Below are 20,319 nucleotides of genomic sequence, written 5' to 3' on the forward strand. Positions count from 1 at the left end.
TTTTGGATATTACACAACAGGGAATGAAGGTTGATCTTTCTGTCTTTGCAGCCGATGTCAAATTACGGCTTGCTTGCTGAGAACGACTACATTAAGATGGTAAGTGTGTTGGAAATGAGTCTCATTGCCGAATTGCCATGTCATGCCAAGGTCATTCAAATTAGTTTTGTCCATCTTACTCAGACTTAATAAAGAATTAAATGTTGTGAGCTCTCTGTGGACCAAAACAAATAAAACGTTAACTATGAGGTACCAGTAATGAAGAATGTTAATAGAGAGTAATGTATTAGTTATTCGCTTTTAGTTGTCTAGTATTTAGAGAAGCACATTCCATGTTAACCACCTCCTAAATGTGTCTTTCAAAGATGAAGCAGGAGAAGGAGAAGGTAATGGCACTGCAAGAAGCTGGAGTGTGATTGGTTGGATGTCTCAGAAGAGAGTTCAGTTTGACGTGATACGCATGCGAAATGTTTGCTCTTGACATTTGGGATCCAAAAATCTATCTTCCTTCTCTTTATTTATTTATTTATTTATTTATTTATTTATGTGCTTGCTTGTGCAGTGATGCTGTGTGTATGTTTCGATATTGTTGGTTTGACATGTGAATTCTCACACATAGGTGTATGACATCCAAGGCAATCTGCAGGACGGCAGTCAGGTGGTGGTGTCAATCATCTTCCAAAACAAGACCAGCAGCGTCCTCAAATCAATGGAGTTCAATGTGTTGGATTCTCTCAACTCTAAGCTGGAGAGACCAGAGGGTGCATCTCCACACGATGCTCTGTCTGTCCCATTTCAGCTCCCACCAGGTAGAGTTTACGCCACAAACGGGACAAGGGAATTGTGACAGAAAGTTCTCATTTGATTAACCCGGTGAGCCTGACAGGCACACCCCATTGATGCTAGATCAGGGGTCTCAAACTCAAATGACCTTTGGGCCAGGTGGTCTTCTTAAAAGGGGGGCTAGTGCAATGTGGTATGAGGAAAAATTAGCTTCTGCATTTCTGCATCTCAAAAGAGTCATTAATACCCCTGATAATTATAGCTAGCTGTGCATTGTCATTTAACCTATGTCCGTGCTTTCATTAAGTGCCAAAACTAATAGCAAATTAACTTTTACTTTAGAGCACCACTGTCCATAAATGTCACGTTTCTGAATATAGATGCCTTTTCTGGGCAGACAATATTCGCAACCTGCAGCATAAGTTACAGTATTTCAGAAACCGTCCCTCAATACATTACTTTCTGGCTTTCGCAATTGCTTTGTTTACCATATAACTAGCAGTGACTAGTAGGTGGTGTAATGGGGCTTTAAATTAAAGTCTTTAAGGACGGTAGTTTTCTCTTTGCAAATCAGACAAGTTGTGGCCCCATTAAACTAAATGAAAAAGGAATCGCATGCCCATTTTTCTTGAAACTGCGGATGAACCTTGTCAACCTTTCTTTTTGCTTTGGAAAGACATGTTTGCAGGTAAATGACTGCTGACTAGCTAAAGGTGTAGGAATAGCTCTATTGGTTCAGCAAAGTCAGAATCTTTGTTCATTTTTTCCCACCCCTGCATCTCGGTTGAATACGTCACAATGTTTTATAGCCTCGGGTAGCAAGGGTAACGCATCACAGATAACAGCAAATGTGACAAAGTATCCTAGAGTAATCCAGTTTTGAAATGACAGAAAATGTTTCGTACAATATATTTTTCTTTTACATATACATTTTTTTTTTTTCCCAAAAGTTGTAGTGTCCTGTTTACCGGTTCTGATGCCCATAGTACAGACATTACTTTACTTTAATTTTACAAGAGGCGAATCTTTATAACATTATATTTTGGGTCATTCTGCTGAATCCGTGCCTTTTACGTTTATTTCCACTTAGAAAGATATTATGGAATACTGCAGATGGAATGTAAAGTAATGGGGTCAACACAATAACCAAAAATGTTTAAATGGAAGTCATGAAATATTCAGATACACAGCCTAAGATGGCACAATGCAATTTCTTGTAACTTCGCCTTGCCTTTTTTCCCCCAAACTACACAAAAAGTGAGGATTTAAAGTTATTTTCAATTTCAACTTTTCAAAACTGAATGAAAAGGCACAGATTTGGTGGAATGACCCATATGTGATGATGTGCAATAACACCAAATGATGGCAGAGCCGGTTTGCTTCGACTCGCTTGATAAAAAAGGAGTCATCGTATAATGACCAAGATAGACGCTTTACAAGTAACGGTAGTGAAATGACACTGAAAATAGTGTACGGTCCATTTGAATTCTGAACACGTCAAAGTCTCGCTTGTGATTTGTGATTGTGAACTGACCAGTGTGGAACATGTTAACAGCTGTTATTCTCACCTTGTGCAGAGGTTTCAAACGAGGCCCGCTTCGTTTTCGCTGTCCAAAGCATAGTCATGCCTCAGAAACTGAAGGGAACCCTCACCTTTATAGTGAAGGTAAGACTACATCTGCTCTAGCTTCAGTATTGAATGCGTTAGTTACTTATGTCTTTGCCTTTTATCATTGTCAGTTTTTGATCATTTTGTCTCCTTAATTATTACACTGATCTCTGTCTGCATGTCAATGTGCAGACCGATGACTCCTCCACTCATGAGAAACTGGACTTCAAACTGCACTTTACCTGCACATCATACCTAATCACCACACCCTGCTACAGGTAATAGAATATCACATCTATCTATCTCTACTTCATACCTGATCACCACACCCTGCTACAGGTAATAGAGTATCAATATCTCTACTTCATACCTGATCACCACACCCTGCTACAGGTAATAGAGTATCAATCACATATATCACATCATACCTGATCACTACACCCTGCTACAGGTAAATAATCACATCTATCTACATCATACCTGATCACCACACCCTGCTACAGGTAATAGAGTATCACATCTATCACTAGTTCTACTATTTCTCTCCTTTCCAGTTTATTCTTTCCATCTCTTATATTTATATCTCTATAAGTTCCGGACATGTTTGGATAGTCTGTGTGTAAGTAGAGAGTGCTGGGGTGGGTCAATAGAAATATTTGTACTGAAAAAGGCTTTACATAGGTGTGAAAAATGGATAGGGTGCCACCCAAACGCCCATGATGCTTGAAAATGCAAAATCTTAGTTGAGATTCCCGTCTATTTTCTTTTCTCTATAGTACTCGTATAGTGCTTCTAATTGTTCCCACCAATGTGACGTATAAATGTTTTTTTTTTTAAGTAACCTATTTTACTATTACGTTTGGTTTACAAAAATGGTCTATATACATTCTTGTTTTTATATGAATAGAATCAGCACTGTTCTGAGTTGTTTTCAGTGTTTCAGTGACAGTGTTTTCACCAGCTGTGATTTCCTAAAGCATGTCTACATATGGCAACTCCTGTGCCATGTTCTTTGTACATGATTACCCGTTAAGCTGGATTTCAGTATTAACGACTTGCCAGGATATCAGAATTTCTTGTTCTTTGTAAAAGAAAATCGAATTTTCGCACATGCTGTGGCATTGGAGATCCAAGATAGTCTCTTTCATTGCTTTGACTTGATGAATACAAATGAGCTAACACAATGTGCCTTTGGCAGTAAACTGGGTCTTTTATGCCTGTTTAGATATTCCATTCAAAATCAGCCATCTGCACTATATAAATAACCAATTTGAAGTTATTTGAAAATAAATGTGATTTTCTGTGATTCCAAACATTTGAATGGTTCTGTGCGGGTGTGTGTGTATATATATGTGTGTGTGTGTGTGTGTGTGTGTGTGTGTGTGTGTGTGTGTGTGTGTGTGTGTGTGTGTGTGTGTGTGTGTGTGTGTGTGTGTGTGTAGATCATAGATATATATTAAACATTATTTTTGTTGTTGTTGATCTCAGTGATGCGTATGCTAAACTGCTGGAGTCCGGTGACCTGAAGAGCAGCTCTCTGAAGCTGGAGGGCGTGACCATGCCCTTCCACCACTCTCTGGCCCGCATCTGCTTTCATCACCACTTCTCTGGTAAATCAATCAATCAATCAATCAATCAATCAATCAATTTGTTTATTTGATCAAGAGGGACAGTGTACATTCATGAACATTAAAATGTAAATGCACCCAATTATAGCCAAAAGGCTAGTTTCCATTGGCAGTCCCCCTGCCAGAGTGAAAAAGGCTATACAACCTAAAAAAGGCATTAACGTATATCAAACATAACATCACAAGTCTTGGCACAATGCTTTGGAAAGGGATTAGTGCAACGCTGGAAAGTAATTATTATATGCGTAATAATTAGACCACTGAAATATTATACAAACTGCTGTGTTGCATTTCAATATGTGGTGGTCTAAGTTAAAAGCAAAGTACATCATTACATTTGTTCATATAGCTCTGCTAGTGTGATTGCTTCTCTCTTTGAGAGTGTGCTTTAACAGTGCCACATTGAAATCATATAGATCTGCTAGTAATATTAGCGTGAGTGTGCGATGTTCCACAGTAGCTTTAGATTTTCATTCACACATTCCTGACTCTTTTTCTTACTGGATTTAATGTACTTGTGTTTAAGATAGTCCAGCATCATTTCGAAAAATGCTATCAGAACTCTTAGCTCAGAAACTGGTGGCTAAGGTGATTTTCTAGTTGTGGGCAGCTTGTCGATAGGTAGGTGTAGACATAAAAAAAAAGGTCTTGGTCTTGGAGAGCCAAACAGTTTATGGAACACACCGACATGCCAGATATATTGCCAACAACAGAAGGACAGGAGGCTGTCATAATTGCACATTGACATAAATGTGTTCTATACTCCCCCCCCCCTCCACCCCCCCACCCCCCCTCTAACGCAGGCGTTTACAACATTCAACACGGTGCTGTGAGGGCCCTGTGATTGGATAGTGATTAGATCTCAGTGTGGCATGTCAGACCATAGATAATTAAAGCAATATAATGAAGATACAGATAATTAAAGCAATATAATGAAGATATAGATAATTAAAGCAATATAATGAAGATACAGATAATTAAAGCAATAGAATGAAGATATAGATAATTAAAGCAATAGAATGAAGATATAGATAATTAAAGCAATATAATGAAGATATTGCTGTTTGTTTGGTCACCCTCTCTGCAGGGTACCAATGAAAAACAATCACACTTGTGTCGGCCATTTTAGGGTTCCCCCACACAGGAATTACTTACAGTTTGGCACAAATCACTCTTCATAACTGAAATAATTTATTTAGCTAATTTAGCATGCAGGTGTTTTGTTTTTAACGGTTACAACTTTTAAAACTACTTGACATTTGTGTCAAAGCATTTCATTTAAAGGGTATTGCATAAAATTATATGATTGTTTAACTTGTGCCTTTCTCTCACTCTCAAAAGTTGTGGAGAGGGTCGATTCCTGTGCTTCCATGTACAGCAGGTCCATTCAGGGTCACCATGTCTGTTTGCTGGTTAAAACGGTGAGTTTGGGGTTTAATGTCACAAATACATAGAGCTGCCACTTTTTCTAGTTGCCGATCATGACAACCGATCAATGACGCAAACAACGTGACACATGCTAACCCGCTAAACAGAACCACATTCTCGCATTCTTGTTAATCTAAAATATGTCGGCAGTGTGGAGGTACTATAAAGTACTTGAAGTTGCATCACGTAGCGGAGCATGGCAAGTTTGAAAAGCTGAGCGCGGAGAATGAAAACAAGAAAAAGGCAGAGAAACGCCGGCTAACACAAGCCACTCTAGAGAGCGCCAGCCCATATAACCGTGATGGCAAGAAGGCTTATGATGTCACAGGAAACAGTCATGTAGTTTCTAGAGCTGGATGAGCAGCCATTCAGTGTGGTTGAAGACGAGGGTTTCAGTAGACTACTCTCTCACATTGAGCCCCGTTACACTCTCCCAGGTCGCACATATTGCAGATGTAGCCATACTGGAGCTCGGAGCAGACGTTTTCTTCAGTTACAATAACAGGGTTTTTACACTGTACAGTGTCTATTTCTATGTAACTTCAAACAAATCTAAGCAAAGAAAAGTCAAAGAACTTTTATGTACAAATAAATTGGTCCGCCAACCACAATTCAGTTGGGCAACGGATGATGTCACCCCATTCAAAGTGAATTGGGATCCGTCAACGTTGACGGATCCAACGAACGTTTGAGCACGGTCATCGTATCGGCAGCTCTTGCTCATAGAAGATCGGTGATCGATACCATGGCAAAAAACAGGATTAACTACTAAACTTAACAACTAAGAAAAACTACTAAATAGACTTTAATTACGTCAGTTCAGACATTGCTAGCATTGACGTATCTACAGCTATGATAATTAGCCCAGAATGTTCCCCAGAGTGTTGCTGAGTTTACTCCATCAATGCTGGCCTGGGTTAGGGTTAGGGTTAGGGTTATTGTGTTGACTGCAGGATACTCATTGGAAAATGCTTTCTGATTGCATAACCCCACTGAAATACAAGATGTGAATGCTAAACTCTATATGCAAAACAACAGTCATTTCAGCCTAAAGCATTACAGCAATATATTGACCAAATCTATTATAGAAACCATTGCTTTTCATATTACCCTTTTGTATAATGTTTGTGTACATTGTCTACTACGTAGTAGTTCAGGAGCTGAGGACCTAACTGACTAACTCTTGGCCTTGTGTCGCAGGCTGATGAGACGGTGTCAATCGATGCCAAGTGTGATGAGCTGATGTTGCTGGAGAATGTGTTGGATGAGATCAAGCAGACCTTCTCCCAGAGCTGACTGAATTGAAGATTGTTGGTGTCCTATCGCCACGCCTCTCTCCACATGGTCCTGTCTGTCATATCATTTGCAGTTGTCCATAGCACATTGGCTATCCCAACACACACAAACCAATCTCCACATTTATTTTTCTTCAGTTAATCCTTGACACCTATTCGTGGTTACTTGTTAATTCTTTCTTGCACAAATCATAGTTGGCAGATCTTTTCAACATTTGCAAGGCTATAAAGCAGTCAATCTGCCTGTCAAAAACATTCCTGTCTTTCCTCTTAAACCAATTACTTTCCATCACTTTAATATTAAATTGTGTTCCTGGGCATTGTGCATATGTTATTTGTTCCCTGTATGATGCCATTGTCTTAGCAGTGGCTCTCATATGATGAACTGGATGTTGTTGTTTGCATTTGTTTTATATTGAGTTTGTTTGTGTTTGTCACTTGCTTTGTTTTTTCCTCCAGTTCATTTTGCGCCTTTCTCTCTTTACATTAAACATTAGCATGCACAGCCCTCCTCAGTTCTTTTGTCCTGTGTGGTTCTTTGATATGCTAGCACAGACTTAGCATGGCAACGGTTGCTTAAATAATTAAGAAAAGGAAAAAGAGGTCCTGACAAATTTGTTCATTGTGTGATTTAATCAGGAACTTGCGTGAATGGTCAACGCCTCTCCTCCAATTAGTAACTGTAGCCTGATGTCTCCTGACATGGTGCACAAGACCCCAAGGCCGGTGAAGAACAGCCCCTCTGTCTGCTCTTTCAGGAGAGCAGCCCTCCGCTCTCTTCCCTGCATCTGTCTTACAGCAGCGACTGCCTTAAGATTTCTTGTTAGCAAGGAACTCACCGCTAACCGAGAGTGAACAAGTTTAGTGCAAGCAACTGCACCAGAAGGTCTTCTAGCTAATTCTACAACAGGAGCAAACAAGGCAAGTAATCGCGAAGACAACCCGGACACTTTGCAAGCTGAACAAAGGGTGCAAATGGTTCTTCCGATCAGCAAACATCTGAAACCCTTTTTTCCCAAGGACTGGTAACTTTAATTACTGTTCCTGTTTGGGAAGTACAATTAACATTAGCTCTTGTATGGTGTGGCGAAGCCATGAAAATATATCCCGTAGACATAGGGTCTTGCATGCATAACCAACCATTTATATCTTCTAACTTGACACCGTAATCACACAAATTACAAATAAATTGGCCTTAATATAGCCACACACGAACTTCACACTTCACATAGGCTTGTTCTTTGTTCACACACATGCACACAGGACTACGGAGATCGAACAGAGAGACACACAAACACATTCTTTCTGGGGCGCATACTCGAGCTCGCACACACACTCCACTTTACTTTATTAGTTAGGTACATCTAGTTAGATTACATATTGTGTGTTTTACTTGTTATGATAAATGCAAATAAATGCTTTTGATTTCTATATGCTGGTCTAATGTTGCATAAGAGTGAATGCTGCCATCCTCTCCTATTCAGAGCTCCTAAGACCTTCAATGTTTACTAACTATTCATAAGGTCGTTTTGGTTGTAGTTATTAATGTGATTATTAATCAAAGTTATGAGATTGATTCATGAGACTGATTTTTGACTGATCTCTATTTTGACCTCTATGGTTGACGACACACTTTGTGTGGCACCCCCAATTGATCTACTGTTGTGTTGAATGGTTGATGCCTATCCAATCGGGTGAGATCACCAACATGTTATTGGTGCTCTTGTCAGGATAGTACCAACATTGTCTGGGTCAGGGGTTTTCAACTGGTTTTGTCCCAGGGACCACCATTCTGACCAGAAAGTAATCCACGGCCCACTGATGTGCCAGTGATTCCCAAAACATTTTACAGTCCCCTACCCTTCTTTTTCATGTTTGTAACCGCCGCCGCCACGCCCCCTCCCCCCGCACACATATTCTGCCTATAATACTTGTCAGTGTAATTTCTTCGCTGAATATGGGTCTACATCAGTATTTTGGGCAATGCGACTTGGCTATTCAGACATAAATATGTCGACGGGCCCAGGTATATAATTATATTTAAAAAAAAGTCAATGGTGAACTGATTAACATAGGCTCATGTCGCGGACCCCCTGCAATGCCGTCTCGGACAACCAGGGGGCCACGGACCCCGACAAATTTGCAAAAATAGAGGATATAGCAACACATAATATATGCATTTAGCAAATGCTTCAAGTTGTCTGTGTTTTTTAGTTCATTGTACACTGAGTGATAAAGTAGTTTAATGGAAGACAGCATATGCTATTGTTCTGGCAGCATGAGTCACTTTTTGGTAAAGAATGAAGTGTTTTGGTGGTTGTAGTGCATTTTGCACCAAAGGTGAACTGGTTTGCTGAGGTTAAATACTCGTGAATCTTAATGTTAAACTGAAGTTTCTGAGGTGTTCGTGACATATTTCTTATCTTTTGTACGATTTTCTTTCCTTTTTTTGTATATGAGGAGCATATCTGTCGACTGTATCCTAATATGAACATAAAAAGCTTTTGATAGGTTCATAGTTAGGAGTCTGCTCTGACATTAGTTTTCCAACTGTGTGAAGAGTTTTGAAAAAGTGGAAAATGATTGGAAGTGTGAAAATGATTGGAAAAAACTGTAAACACAGTGGTGTTACCTCTGACACCGAAGCATCGAAGCTTGTGTCAAGCACGTCAAGCACTGTCATGCGCAGCTCTGTATCGAGCCTGGTATTATTTTGGCAACATGACGTCACGTGTGACGTTAAAAACTTCGTTTGAGTCCACTTTGGAGAAGCGGTTACTTTTGGCGGGACGCTTCGACTAAGAAATAAAAACAAGTAGGGTATCCCCCTCATGTCACACAAGCATATCCACTGCTCTCTGTCCAGTTCAACAAATTACTTTCACCCCCTTTTCTCCAGTCCAGTTATCCAAAAGCACTTGAACTGCCCTCTGCTCTACAATGTCCGAATGGCATACAGGTGACGATAAAGAAAATTAGCAAAGCTAGTTCACTAATATGTATAGCGATGACGCAACATCGCACACTGAGTGCAGTCTACTGCCAAAGATCCACTATTTGTATGAAATCAAGGCTGATGGCAATATCCAAATTAACGGTTACAGTTTCATATGGAATTACATTTGCATAAGTACTTAAAATTAACTAATTTATTTGTTCACCATACTTTTGTGTGTATGCATGTTATTGCTGCAGGCCTTTGCGCACCATGTATTACACAAATTCACTGTCCCGAGAATCTTTCATTGACCAGCAGATGTCCCTAGAGTGTTTCCGAAACCTCCAGAAATGAACCACTTTTCAACAGATCTGGCTGGAAAGCTTCAGGGTTTCGTGAAGCGTCATTTCGCACCACTACTAAAACTAGCGGTTTACGTGCATGCTTGCTCCAGGACTTCATGGTATAGCCGTTTTGTGGTTGTCGGTTTTCGATTTGTAACTCAATACTGGACCAGTTTCAATAGTAAAACTGGCGAACCCCTAGTAAACTGATTTGCCAACCGCTAAATAATACCAAAGAAGAAAACGTTTTGAGTTACGTGGAGCTAGCGACAATAGGCGGCAATATGGTGGCATAAAGTGTCAAAATAAAAGTCAGTTTCAAAATGTTGTGTGCAAATCTGGTTTGACAAATGATCTTTCAGCTGGCGTTTGCACCCAGCTCCAAACGATCTTTCAACTGGTACCTACAAAGGCGATTCAGTTCTAAATAACTGTGTAAAGTTAAAGTTAAAGTACTTGTTATAAATTATAAAGATGTACAATTTATTGTTTTCTCAGCCACAGTACCAGGCATTTCAAGCTCTTTTTTCTAGTTTGGTTTCTATTTTCTCACCTCTACGTTTAGTGCTTTTTGTAGCACATACAATTTGTGAAATTAGCATTTTTGTCATTTTTATAATTATAAACTAACGAATAAGCTTCGACTTTTATTTTGGAAAACATTACGAGTGGTGGCCATATTAAATGTTTTGTTATTGTCGTTGGCTACACGCTGCTGAAGTTTTGAAACAGGGTTAACGTTGATGTGGATTTACCACTTTGGTAAGTAACATCATTTGAATTGGATTTCTAGTTAATTAAATCACAGAGTTGTGTTTGACTTGACTCCTCTTGCAGTTCATATTTCATCGTTATTTAAATGGAACTCTATATGTTACGCCATCTTATTCTTTTTCTCTCAAGCCTGTTTTAGAAACAATAGCTTAAGGATAAGTTCATTAAAAACTAGGTAAGCTAAGGTAAGTTACAAAGTTTGTCTCAGGAGATCAATGTATTGTTGTGAATGAAGATAATATTCATGTTACCTTGTTAGTATTTAACGTTATAGAGTCATTCATAGATGTAGACCTGTATTCCTTGACCGGTATTCTGTCATATTGTCCTACCTTATCAAAACGTCCTAGCTACCGTAGCGTAAATCTATAGGCTAGTCTGTCAGTCGCTTCTGCCGTGTTAAATCACGCCATTGGAAGTAAGTTAACAATCAACAACAGGATACAATAACAACAAAGCTGCCTTTGTGAGCATTTCACTGGGGATTACAAGAGTTGGGAGGATATTAGTGACTCCAACAATGAATTTAAAAGCATGGTTCGGTCATGTAGGTTTCATGGATGTTATTCTGTTTTGTCACCTACCTGTGGGGAGTTTTATTGTTGAACAAGTGAGAGGCAACAGACCACTGAGCAGAAACGGTGTGGATGGCTGCATGTTTTACTCTTAATGATTGCTTGTTTCAGCTTGTAGGCCTGGTTACAACAGTTTGAATGTGACTTCCCCCCTTAGCAACTGGTTGTCAATGTTAGATTGATTTAATTAACACTTTAGACATAATACCTTGAATATTCAATACAGCAAACCCAAAGCAGAACTTGGTCAAGTAAGCTGTTAACTCATTTTCTCTGCAGTGTTTGCGGTCGCAGTATGGAAAGTTATGAGGTGTTCATTCAAAGACACCTTTCCCAACTGAGACAATGCAACAGCAAGTCCTCTGAGTACATATGCAAAACTAACAATAGCAACTCCGAAATCACCTTCTACGGATGCCCGATTCTTCCTCCACTGGTAAGATGATGAACACTGCTGTTATAAAACATGACATTCCTACTCTTTTGTATTTGAACCCAACCGTGAATAAACTCTATCTCATATTAAATTAGCTGAGTTTGGAGCAGAGGGAGGAGATGTGCAGATACAGAGCTATGGCCAAAGGCTTGATGAATGAGACAACAATGTATAGCCCAGGAGTATCTGATGGCCACAATATTCCCAACAGTGTTCAGGTAACAAAAGCTTTATTGTGATGCATTAGTTGCTATATGCACATTTGGTTGAATATCTGATGCAACACATTTGAAGCTAGTATTTTTTTCCTCAGATCAAACAGTCTCCAACATTGAAGGAATTCAGCCAAGAAGTTGATACAACAGGAAACACAAGCAGAATCAGCTGCATCTCTAAACATCCAGGGAGTAAACAAGAGGTTATGAAATATCCATGCTCTCCTATTCTATCATCCACTGGACTGACCGATGATTGGAAAGTGGATGTTGATGCCTGTGATGTTTCTGTACAAGGTTCTCACAGTGGGGGACCTACAGTTCATAAAAGTTGTGAAGGCTTGGAGATACACCATCTGACTTTAGATCCTCATAGTGATGTTTGCCCTCAGGCTCTGTCAACAGGAGACATGCCATCTGAGACTCATCTAGTGGGTACATCCATTTATAATGATGGTGTTGAAACAGAGAGATTTGGTAGAGAGCGTAGCTCTAAGATAGACTTTGCATTACAGAAACCTGCTCATGCTATTAGTCTGGGACCCAGTATCATTAACCATGTTCCAATGGATGCACAGGCTTTGGAGGAATGTATGGTTGCCACGCCAACACAAATGGAAGATTCACTACAAACTCACACTGACCAAGATAGATGTCTGTCTGGAGTAAACCCATCAGAGGGTCCATGCTGCACTGGTTTACAAAAGCTTTCAACACAAACTCCAGCGCACAAGTGGGAGCTCCAGACACTTATAAGGCAGGACAGAAACGATACGTTACCAGTACTCTCGCCAGCAGAGGAGAGTGTTTCTGATAAAGAGAATGAGGATATCTCAGAGGAAGATGTTGTGGGAAGCGGGGAACACAAGAGGCCCAGGGGGGAAAGGCAGGAGCAAGGGGGGGTCCAAACCCCTGAGGCCGAAAAAAGGGCAATTTGATTGGACAATGCCAATGATCCCATTTGAAAATCTGTGTGACTCCAGAGGAAAGAGGCAAATTAATTTATTTAGTGATGAGAGTGAAGTGTCTTTTGAGTTTGAGAATGATTACCTGGATCAGAAAGCACAGAATAAAATGTCAAGCGGATTGAAATTGGTTGGTAGTCAAAAAGAGTTCACACCAGCATTAAGCTGTTCTAGAAAATCCTTCTGTGGATCGCCAATACCTGGATTCACAGCGGGGAAGTTCAAAACTGTTCCCATACCCCAGCTCTGTTTGAGTCCTGTTAGTTGTAAGAAAGGTGGTAGAGTTAATCCTGAGATGAATAAACTTTTACACATGGAAAGCAAAGTTTTATCAAATTTGAGTAACCCTGCCGGTCAGGGCAGTGGCAACAAGAGTGTGGTTGCAGGAGACATACTTTGTGATGGAAGCTCCAGCAACACACAACAGATTGCTCAGCTGGAACTTAATCTGTCTAGCCTGAAGGGCTTGATCTCAAACCTGGAATCTTATCTATCAGAGACATGGACAGACCCGTTAGACGCGGACACAGATGCATCTGCTGAGTGTTCCTGCCATGATCAGTCTCATAGCTCTCCTGTTGTAATGAACCACCCAACCGACAGTGACAGCAAACAACCAGTCATCACCGTGTCGGAATATGGGAGAAGACCAGTAAGTGACAATGAGCAGCCACAGTTACATCAGGCAATGCTTCAGGATGATTTCCGAGTTGCCACAGGAGAATGCCAGGATCCACTACTTGTAGATACCAGCAGTAAGTCGGAGCAGAAGAGGACCGGGCCAAAATGGAATGAGTCTCTCAAAGGTGTGTCGATGAACCAGTCCTACGATGTGGAGGCACCCTCCGGGCTGTTGCTGCAGGCTCAGCTCAGTGGTGGGAAGCAATGCACTCCATGGACTGACTGTCACGGTGTGGCTTTTCATGCCAAACGAAGACTCGTCATGAAGTCGGTGGACAGAAATTCTTCAACTTCACCGGATCAAACATCTGGCATTATAGGAAAGTCCCCGTCCAGCGCTGACAAAGGTGAGAACCCTGTTCGATCTTTAAGAATAAAATACAAAGTAGGTCACTTACTGTTTGTAACCAAATTTATAGTCGGTGTGCAGATTCAGGGACTCAAGAAAACAGGCTGCACTTCCGTTAATAAGACAGTCCTTTCCAGGTGCAAAGCCTATTGGCCGTTCAGTTGAGTGTAAAAGTGATAAGGCCACACTTGCATATGTTAGGTTTTAGGTTTTATTGTCTTATCAAGTAAAACAGTATGAGTGTTTCAGCTTGAGCACCGAATGTAACCAGCCCACTGAAGAACGTAACACTCAACACTAGTCTGTACATAAATGATACGGACGTGAACCACACACACACACACACACACACACACTCTCTCACACACACACATACGGACGTGAACCACACACACTCTCTCACACACACACACACGGACGTGAACCACACACCTGTCCATCTGTTGAGTGCTTGGTGAAACTGATGTTACTGGTTTCAAACAACCATTTTGCAACTCTGATAATATCCCTTTGGAACAATGTTCAAATGAATAACTATGACCAGAAATTATCAGAGAAGATTGAAGATTTTGGGAGTTCTGAATAGTTCAGGTTCAATTCATTTCAATTTTATTTATATAGCGCCAAAACAATAAAAAAATGGTCTCAAGGCGCTTAACAGAGCCCAGGGCCTGAACCCCTGAGATATTTTTACTCATTACAAGTCATTATTTTGATGGGTTCTTTTATTATTCATGTATTATTCAGTCATCGTTATTATTTAGTCATCATTATTATTCAGTAATAATACTTTTACTTGAGTACAGCATTTGCTTACTAAACCCACCTCTGCTTATATGAGATGGGCTAAATAAGCAACTCTGTCAATCAACATCTGATTTAGTATACAGATGTACTACATCATAATTGTCAGGTTGTCCTTAAAATGATCATGCATTACCTTTATTATTCAACTTGAAATGTTAATAACAAAACCCATCACAATCCTCTTGCAGAGGGCATGCCGTGTGCCTTCTTTCATGTTTCATGGAATCATGTATCATGTACCAGTTCCCCCAGGATTTCGCGGGCCACTTTTGAGACAGTTGCGGCCTAAAATTCCTGATTTCATGGGAGCTTTTCCTAAAAATTGCAATGAAGTTGCTGTGTTTTTTAGGTTTTTGTTGCGATGAAATTGCGGGAGCAAGTGAAAGTTGCGATAAGAAGTTGCGGATTTCCCTCTTTGTAATTATAATTGAGTAATTTGTTGAAGAATAAGTAATTAATGAACAAACATTAATTAAAGAACACATGACTGAGATAAGGTCCTCTAAATAATAGGGCTACAACTAACGATTGTTTTGGTAATCGATTCATCTATCGACTATTTTTTCGATTAATCGACTAATTTAATGATTATTTCCCATAGCAAATTAAAATAATGACTCAAATTGTTGGATTTTGAACTTCAAATTTATTTGAATAACAAGTTAATACACATGTAATCATCATAATAAATACATTAAATAGTAATACAAATTACAGTGCAAATATGCTTTTAAAAAAAGAGAAAGTGCCAGAATATGGGAGAAGACCAGTAGGTGACAATGAGCAGGGTTTAAAAGTAAATCAAAATAATTTCTTGCAGTCCCAATGACGTCTTGCTGTTCCCTCCTTCAGGGGAACACACAATTTACACACGTTTTAAATTGCAATGTAGAAACGTGAGCATATTGACATGCTCTGGAGTGAGGCTGGCTCTCCTCTTGGAGGCGATGTCCCCAGCTGCTGGGAAGAGCCGCTCAGAGGGAGTAGAAGTAGCTGAAATACACAAGAATGATTTGGCTAGTGATACAAGAGCTGGAAACCTTGCCTCATTCAACTTCCACCAAGACAGGGGACTTTCTGTCTTTGAGAGAGGCTGCGCGTCCACTCATTGACGTCACTGTCCGTTGAGTCTGATCCAAGCAGTAAATCCAGAACTGAAACAGTCTTCCTATTTGGAGTTCCCTTGTCAGCTGATGCTGTGGCATCTTGGTTCCCACTGGTGAGCTGGTTCACAGTACTCCCATCCATGGGCTGTAGTGCCAGAGCTTGTACTTTATTCTGACCACTGAACCTCTCCTCTGGTGTCAGGAATTTCAGTTTTCGAAATCGTGGGTCAAGTGCAGCTGCAATGATCGGTCTGCTTTGGTTATCATCTGTGAAGGTGACCTCTCCTGACCACCGTGCAGTGGTTTCCTCTGAAGCAGCTGCCTGGAAGGCCTGCACAGGAGTTGTTTCCTCTGAAGCAGCTGCCTGGAAGGCCTGCACAGGAGTTGTCTCATAAGAAGTGTGGGTGGACTTCAGAAGCCCTTTGACCAGAGGAGGCAGTGCAGAGACTGTCACATCACTCTCACCACTCAAGTACACAGTGGCACCTTCAAAGGCCTGGAGAGCCTGGGCCAGTTCTTCTAGTAGGGTCCACTGATCGCTTCTGAGGTCTAGGTATTGTTTCCCTCTCTGTGTTGCTGCTGGGTCAGAAAGGGTTGCAGTGACTGGCCACCTCTCTTCCAGTGGGCCACTAATCATATGATCGGTGCTGTTCCACCGGGTACTGACATCTTGTACAAGTTTGTGTTCAGGAGTACCCAATTGTCTCTGCTTCATTTTCAGCTTGCTTGCAGCCAGTTCACTTCTTTTAAAGTGCTCAACGAGACACCTTGCAGCACCAAGTGCTTTGCTGATCTGAGGGATTTTCAGCGCATGATTTCTAACTAACTGCAAAGTGTGGCCTGCGCAGCGGACAGACACCCACCCATGTTTTTCTTGCAAGATGTTTGCAGCCAGCACAACATTGGAGCCGTTGTCATGAACTACTGCCACAATTCTGTTTGTAGGGATCTCAGATCTTTCCACAGCCTGCTCAATCCATGCAGCAATGTTGGCTCCAGTGTGCCTCTCTTCAAGTGGCATGGTTGTGAGGCAGAAGCTAGTGAGCTCCCAGTCATCACTTATAAAGTGACATGTGATGCCAAGATATGCCTCTGTGGCTACACTGGTCCAAGCATCAGTTGTGAGGGCAATCTTGTTCTCAGTTGCTTTCAGAGCATATTTAACCCTGACAAGTGTAGTTTCATACTTTTGCTCCATGAGCTTTGTAAAATGAGTTCTGGAAGGTATGGAATGCGTTGACCATCTGCATAAAGCCCATTGATAGAGGTCTCATGTCATTGACAAGCATGGTGAGGATGCTCTCTGTCAAGACTCCTGCCATCTGAGGGGTGCAAGATCCTCTCTTCAGGACAAACTTGTCCGCACGCCTTTGCACAGTACAGAGGGAAAAAACACAAAGCTTTAATTATCACGTTGTAGGCTATAGTATCATAGTTTTATATTATGCCAAGAGTAGATCTCTCTTAATTGTGTTGATATGATTTTTTTTTTTAACAATATTTTGTTTGAAGAATGCTAAGTGGAGGAGGTTAACTATTCAGAACGAAAAGACAGGCTACTCTGATAATTCACTGATTTACTACATTGCACTTAACATAACTGAAATAGCGTTAGCAAGCATCCTCCATGAGACGTTCTGTTTTCCAACATGTAAGCGTAAACCTTACAATAAGTTAACAAGGCTAACATTACTTAGGCAGTTAACTAAAACGTACCCATCAGGAGGAGAAGACGTGGTGGCTCCAGGATGCTTGCGTTTTAAATGTCCGTGCATTGCCGTAGTGCTGCTGTGAAATGCCAATTATGTTTTGCAGATGCTGCATTGTACTGTTTTGTTTGGTTTGCTGGGGAAATACTCCCAGACTTTTAAAAGTCTCTGTCTCGTTTTTTTCAGCTCTCCCACTCTCCGTTCCGCCATGATTGTTCAAAAACATTCTTCTTCTTTGCCTTGGTGCATGTAGACAATGGAAGCGATACTGCCCCCAGCACTTCCTATAGTGCATTGCAATGCCAAATGAAAATTACCGGTAGCTCTGAATCTTTTTATAATATATGACGCGTTGAGAATAAAAATCCAATTTTTCACAATCAACGTCGTCAATTTTGTCGACTAATCGTTGCAGCTCTACTAAATATCCTTACCAACATGCCAAACAAAACATTACCAGGACTACAAAAATGTAGCAAAATAGGCTTTACTTATCCACAACGAAGTGCACCTGTTGGTGTTACAAAGGACCATCAGTAAGACTGAATACATTTTTTTTTTTTAATTCATTAAAAAAAAATTAAAAAATGATTTAATTTAAAATCTTTATGTTTACTTAGTATTAGGACATGTCTTGTCTTATCTGTTGTGCCTGTGCACTTTTATATGTTTCACCGTGGGAGAGTGGGAAATGTCCTATCGATTCCTTTGTATGCCTTGACATGTGAAGAAATTGACAATAAAGCTACTTTGACTAAAATGTTATGAATGTCTCAGCCTTCACATATGATGAAAACAAAATCACAGTTCAAAATTTAAAGTACACAGAACCTTGATTCTTTCAGCGCTCGCAATTGACCTGGATGCAACAACCTGTGTCACTGATCTGTCTCGTCGTCTGATGTCCTGCCTGCGTTTCTGTCGTGAGCCCTTGGTCATACATGTCTGCTGCAGCTCTCAAACATAAGGCCATTCGCCCGTAAGGCGGAAGGGAGGGAGTTTAGGGAGACGACGTTGATTGGTCAAATTTGCGGGAAAGTTGCAGTGATTGGTTAAAATTGCAACGCTGAGGTGAATTCACGGAGATTGGTTGAATTTGCGTTAATAGTTGCGATCGCAAAATCCTGGGGGGTCTGATGTACGTTTGCTGCGCGTGTGCTAATGAATTAAAAAGTCCTTTCTTTGTGTGAACTCTCAAACTAAAACTCTCATTTTCTCAACGACTGGGAGGTAAGCCGTTTGTCTCCCAATCCAAAGGTTCAGGATTCAAACCCAGTTTCTGCTAGGAGCAGCCCTAAGACTGGGACCTGCTTTCTCCACTGGCTTGCAGTCCCACACATCTCAGTTCATCAATTCTAGCAACAAGGGTCCTAATGTTCTCCCCTGCTGGGACCCCGTTATTGCTGCTTGCGGTTCTGTTTATTTGTTTTCTCCTGCTGCTTGCGGTGATGTTTATTTGTTTTCTCCTGCTGCTTGCAGGTTTCATCCAAAAGCAGTGGAGATGTGGTCAGAAGCTGGAGATGAAGCTGGGGAAGTAAAGAGGTCATGTCCTTTAAAACCATCACTGTGCCCAGGAGTACCTCAGCTGACTTGTCTAAGTGAGCATGCCAACTTTTCCTGCTCAGTAGAACTCCTTCGTAGGTGACTGGATTGAGAATCTCACTGGATGGAGATGCTTTAAAATACTGCAAAGTTGGAATGTCTGCTGTTAAAATCATTTTCGTTCTTTCACTCTTTTTTTGTACATATACTGTTATGGTTTGCTTCATATTTAATGTCAGATTGTTTTTAATAAAGTTATTTTTTAATTTATTGTGTTTGCATTTATTAATATCAGATCTTCCATGTGGTAACTTGATTAATTACCAAATATTTTATTAGTTAGAAAGAGCCTGTGTAAAACCGCTGGAAATATTTTGAGATCACAGCCTCACTGTCCTCAATGTTACTTGCCTGGGTGTGAGTTATTTTAGAAATACTCCAGGGGCTCATGTACAAAGCCTTGCATAAAATTCATACCAAATCGTAGCATACACACACAAGAAAAAAGATGTACAGATATGCACAAGACTCAATGCACCACTTTGTTTATCCCGATCAATGAGAAAGTGCACCAGCAACACACTACCCTCTCTCCGCTGCTGTATTCATTTGAATATGCTCATTTTAAGATCCGATCTGTTCAAATTGAGACAAAACGGCAAAAGCAAGCAGCTAATCATTCATCATTCAGCAGTGTTCTTATCTGATGAAAAAGCAAGAAAACTAATTTTATTTGACAATTTGTCATCTATCGTTAACAGAAAACGGGGAGGAGAGGTGTGTAAAGATAGATGGAGAGAAAAATTAGTAGAGTATGGAAGGTGTCTCAATATTCCTAGTTATACAGTTAAATGGAGAGGGACGGAGAGAAGATGAGCCTTGGAACCAGTGAAACACAGGTGCAAGCCAGTTTAATGAACCTATTGTGATCAATGGCCCAATGTAAGTCTATGGGAGAAATTGTATTCGTTTTTCTTTAGTATCATAAAAAGTATAAATATCAGAAAAATTAAAAATACATAGCTGAAGTGTCCTTTACAAGACCTATGTGATAAAGTTTGAACAAAGTTTCTACATTTAGCAGTTCGAGCTGAATTAATCGCAGACAACGGTACAAAAAAATAGATATGCATTT

The 20,319-nt window shown here is 40.4% G+C and overlaps 2 protein-coding genes across 9 annotated transcripts in view; both read left to right on the forward strand.

Moving 5' to 3' along the window:
* Positions 1–7,258, forward strand: part of ap3d1 (adaptor related protein complex 3 subunit delta 1) — a 42,160-nt gene extending 34,902 nt beyond the window's left edge. For all 3 annotated transcript variants that reach the window (XM_031574892.2, XM_031574893.2, XM_031574894.2), the window contains exons 27-33: positions 52–99; positions 620–809; positions 2,361–2,449; positions 2,585–2,670; positions 3,881–4,002; positions 5,362–5,441; positions 6,649–7,258. In XM_031574892.2, coding sequence (XP_031430752.1) covers positions 52–99; positions 620–809; positions 2,361–2,449; positions 2,585–2,670; positions 3,881–4,002; positions 5,362–5,441; positions 6,649–6,744 — 711 coding nt within the window. In that variant the 3' untranslated portion in view covers positions 6,745–7,258. The remainder of the gene's footprint in view (positions 1–51; positions 100–619; positions 810–2,360; positions 2,450–2,584; positions 2,671–3,880; positions 4,003–5,361; positions 5,442–6,648) is intronic.
* A 3,421-nt stretch (positions 7,259–10,679) lies between these two features.
* On the forward strand, positions 10,680–20,165 carry si:ch73-100l22.3. 6 transcript variants are annotated; one of them, XM_031574895.2, is made up of 5 exons: positions 10,680–10,787; positions 11,654–11,810; positions 11,906–12,028; positions 12,124–14,018; positions 19,122–20,165. In XM_031574895.2, the coding sequence occupies exons 4-5, from the start codon at positions 12,848–12,850 to the stop codon at positions 19,178–19,180; spliced, it is 1,230 nt and encodes a 409-aa protein (XP_031430755.1). In that variant the 5' UTR covers positions 10,680–10,787; positions 11,654–11,810; positions 11,906–12,028; positions 12,124–12,847; the 3' UTR covers positions 19,181–20,165. The 6 variants fall into 6 exon arrangements, with proteins under 6 accessions (XP_031430755.1, XP_031430756.1, XP_031430757.1 ...); XM_031574896.2 differs by lacking the exon at positions 19,122–20,165 and adding an exon at positions 18,873–19,085; XM_031574897.2 differs by lacking the exon at positions 19,122–20,165 and adding an exon at positions 18,900–19,084.
* Positions 20,166–20,319: the final 154 nt, after the last annotated feature.

Source organism: Clupea harengus, chromosome 10 (genome assembly GCF_900700415.2).
Source record: "Clupea harengus chromosome 10, Ch_v2.0.2, whole genome shotgun sequence".
In the NCBI taxonomy this organism is placed as follows: Eukaryota; Metazoa; Chordata; class Actinopteri; order Clupeiformes; family Clupeidae; genus Clupea; species Clupea harengus.

Coding starts and splice junctions, on each gene's coding strand:
- si:ch73-100l22.3 (XM_031574895.2), top strand. CDS start 12,848: ATGAGGATATCTCAGAGGAAGATGTTGTGGGAAGCGGGGAACACAAGA. Junction 14,019..19,121: donor CCCGTCCAGCGCTGACAAAG/GTGAGAACCCTG, acceptor TGCTGCTTGCAG/GTTTCATCCAAAAGCAGTGG.